Source organism: Lathyrus oleraceus, chromosome 5 (assembly GCF_024323335.1).
Source record: "Lathyrus oleraceus cultivar Zhongwan6 chromosome 5, CAAS_Psat_ZW6_1.0, whole genome shotgun sequence".
In the NCBI taxonomy this organism is placed as follows: domain Eukaryota; kingdom Viridiplantae; phylum Streptophyta; class Magnoliopsida; order Fabales; family Fabaceae; genus Lathyrus; species Lathyrus oleraceus.
The window spans coordinates 225,820,404-225,823,938 of record NC_066583.1 but is presented as its reverse complement, the minus strand read 5'-3'; the positions used below and the strand labels follow the sequence as shown (position 1 = coordinate 225,823,938).

The following is a 3,535-nucleotide window of genomic DNA, read 5'->3' as shown; positions in this document are numbered from 1 at the left end:
AAAATATAGATTATAAAGAACTCAAATTTAGCAATATTGTAAGGGATTTTATTTGGCATTATAATTTTAATAATTTGAATTTGATGATTTTTTTCTTTATGCATTTATTATACATTCAAGAGTGTTTTCATAAAAATAGTTCACATCTCTACCTGGATTAGAAACTATGAATTTAAATTTAGCTTTATATATTCAAAAGTATTAAAAAATTTGAAGAAGAATTTTAACATCAGTTGTATTTTAAATTTTAATCAAACATAGATGATATCTAGTTGATAAAGAAATGTATTTAACCTATTCCAAATAGAATTTAATTATGAAAAAATATTTAATCAATTAGTAATGTAAGTCTTCAACCAACAATAAATTTTATATTTCTACTTATAATATTTTATTAACTTTTTTCTATTTACAGTTAGTATATTACATTTCTTTTTATAATTATTTTTCAATAAACATTTAACAATAACATATATAAATTCAATTATATTCTTATAAGAAAAAGGATACATGTGACGTTGTCACTTTAATCTTAATTGAATATAAATATAGAAAAAAATACATTATTAACATACAAATCTAATTCCTATCATTATATAAAATGAAATATGATTAACATATATTAAGTAAATCAATCACATATCATATTCATCACCCTAACACACGTTTTTCAACAAATCAAGAAAATTATTCAATCAATAAATCAGAAGAATTAAAAGCTATTTAATTTAATTTACTTACTTTCCAAGTTTGTTGCCATTAATACTTTTGAATATAAACAACCAAATCTTTGGCCCCAAGACACTCATACCTCTCTTAATATCTGTATTTTCAGTAGCACTATTATATATATGTCAATTAACACAACTCTTACTATCATACACATCTTGCATTTGTTTGTTTGTCCTATGTTACTTTTTCTATTTTTCTAATCTTCATCAATTTTTCATCCTTCAATTTTTGCATTCTTATTTAAAATGGAAGTGTCTCAAGAAGACATTGCTTATGAGATATTTTCTTGGTTACCTGCAAAAACCATTTTTAAATTTAAGTTAACTTGTAGTTCATTCTCCAAATTTCAAGAAGAATCTCATTTCAAAACAAAACAGTTTTGTAATATGTTAGTGAAGAGTGATACATGTTTCTTCCTCCAACATGATCAAATAAGTCAAAGGTATCAAAAAAGGATCGAGTTGCACCATTTACCTAAAGAGCAACAATTTTCTTGTGTTCCTAACAATATTCTGACATTTCTATCTAATTCAGCTATTGTTGTAGCTTCTAGTAATGGTTTGCTTCTTTGTTATACTATTAATGATGATCCTGTTGAATTGTTTATTTGCAATCCAATTACAAAGTCTTTCTTTTCTATTCCTAGTCCGGAGTCACTTAGAAAAAATCACAGGTTTTCTAACATAAATCTCATGTTAAATTGCTCGGATGACTCTTCAGATGATTACTTGATATTTCTTTTTGAAAACACACTGGATTGGTCGCCAAATAGTTATGTATGCAATATTTATCATGGAAAAGAAGGTGTGTGGAGAACCATGGAAAACAACTTTTTATGTGGTGGTAGAAATATGAAATTTGAGATGTCGGTGTTTCACAATGGAGCACTTCATTTCATTTCAGATTGCTCTAATTACTTTACTAGATTTAGTCCTTTTTATAAGCCATACATAATGGCTTATGATTTTGTGAAAGGAACTTCAACTATTATTAAGTTGCCAAGGGAAGCTATAAAAGGTTTTCACGCGGAGTGTAACATGGGCATATTTAATTGGGGCAAAGTGACAAGTTCCAACCGTTCTATTTGCTTAGTGAAATCAACAAGGTCTGTTTTCACTATTTGGTTTTTAAAAGATTACAAGTCATGTTTATGGCAAAAGATTTTGAAGGTGAGAGTGAATGCATTGGGGTTAAAAGAGAAAGATGCTCATGTTACCGGATTTACTATCATGAATGGCAAGGATTTGGTTTTTTCTACGGAACAAAAAATTTACAGTTGTGGTTTAGATGGAGAAACATTTATGATGGCGGAAGAAATAGGCTCACACAGTTGTGGATCTAATCCTTACTTTATGTCCTACTCAAACACTCTTCGTCCATGTGGGACTAATGTTCAAACAATGCCTTGCTAGGAGATGTAAGCTGCCAAGTTTAATAGATTCTTAGAGTTTTGAGAAATTGTAATATTTATATTTGATATTATTCAAGGCTTTAGTTATTAATTTTGAATAAATTATATATAGCTACTGTGTTTGAATTTATTATAGTTATTAATTTTAGAAGCATCGCTAATAGAGAATCTATAAGTGAACCTAGTAACAAATATTTATGTTTCGTCCTATCTGCTGCTAATATTCCACACCTAAATATTTCCATGCCTCTTTGATAATTTGGTTCCATGCCCATTTGTTAGACCAAAACGCAATTAATATTGTCTGCAAACGAATCTTTGTTCAAAGCAGAATTATAGAATCACCTTTCCTACCCTATAAGCCTCCATTACTCATCATAGATAAATCGGGATTATGATACCTAGATTTATGATTGCTGCCCAAATAGAATTCTTTTCCTGCATCCAATTTTCCCATTCCTCCTCAAACATCAACCTATCAAATAGATATTGATAGATACCTCGGCTAACTCCAACTCACACAATCCTAAGCAATTTCAAAATCTATTTTCATAACAATGCAATCCTTCTTTGATCTTTTAGCAAAATCTAAAATATCATAAACCTTCAAAACCCCATAAAAAATACTTCTTCACGACACAAAAGCTACTCGGCGGAAATAATCTTACCAATGAACCTCTTCAATCTACCAGCCAAGACTTTTGCTAAGCTCTTCTTAAATAATGTGACAAGACAAATCGTTAACCAATTAGGTTTCCAATAATTGAATTCAATTATTTTTTTAGCTATTGATAACAGCAAAATAATTAATAGTAAAGTAAATGCATAATTTTATATATAATAACAGCAACCGATGCACACTTTTAGGCATAAGATGTGCATATATTTTATTAGCTCAATATCCTCCCTCAAGCTGAAGCATTATAGATGTCTATCATGCCAAGTTTGGATATAAATGAGTTGAAATTTGGAGGGGCAAAGCCTTTGTGAGAAAATCTGCCAACTGCTCTTGTGATGAAATTGATAAAAGTCTAAGAGTACCATCTTGAACCTTTTTCCTTTGCTAGATGACAATCTATTTCAAGATGCTTTGTTCTCTCATGAAACACGGGATTGAAAGTAATATGAAGAGCATTTTGGCTATCACAATATAGCACAGGTAGTCGTGTGGAGATAACATGTAAATCTTTGAATAAGTGAAGCAACCATTGTAGTTCACATGTTGCTGCAGAAAGAGCTTTGTATTCAGCTTTAGAAGAAGACCTAGATACAATTTGCTGTTTCTTAGCACACCAAGATATCAAGGAAGAACCAATAAAAAATAATATCCTGAAATTGATTTTCTAGAATCAATGCAACCAGCTCAATCAGAGTCTGAGTACCCCAAAATCT

The 3,535-nt window shown here is 29.7% G+C and overlaps 1 protein-coding gene across 1 annotated transcript; it reads left to right on the top strand.

Annotated features, from left to right (window-relative positions):
- Positions 1-901: 901 nt before the first annotated feature.
- Positions 902-2,273, top strand: LOC127087959 (F-box protein At5g49610-like). Its single transcript, XM_051028871.1, has one exon. It carries the CDS (start codon positions 978-980, stop codon positions 2,142-2,144), a length of 1,167 nt encoding a protein of 388 aa, XP_050884828.1. The 5' UTR covers positions 902-977; the 3' UTR covers positions 2,145-2,273.
- Positions 2,274-3,535: the final 1,262 nt, after the last annotated feature.

Coding starts and splice junctions, on each gene's coding strand:
- LOC127087959 (XM_051028871.1), top strand. CDS start 978: ATGGAAGTGTCTCAAGAAGACATTGCTTATGAGATATTTTCTTGGTTA.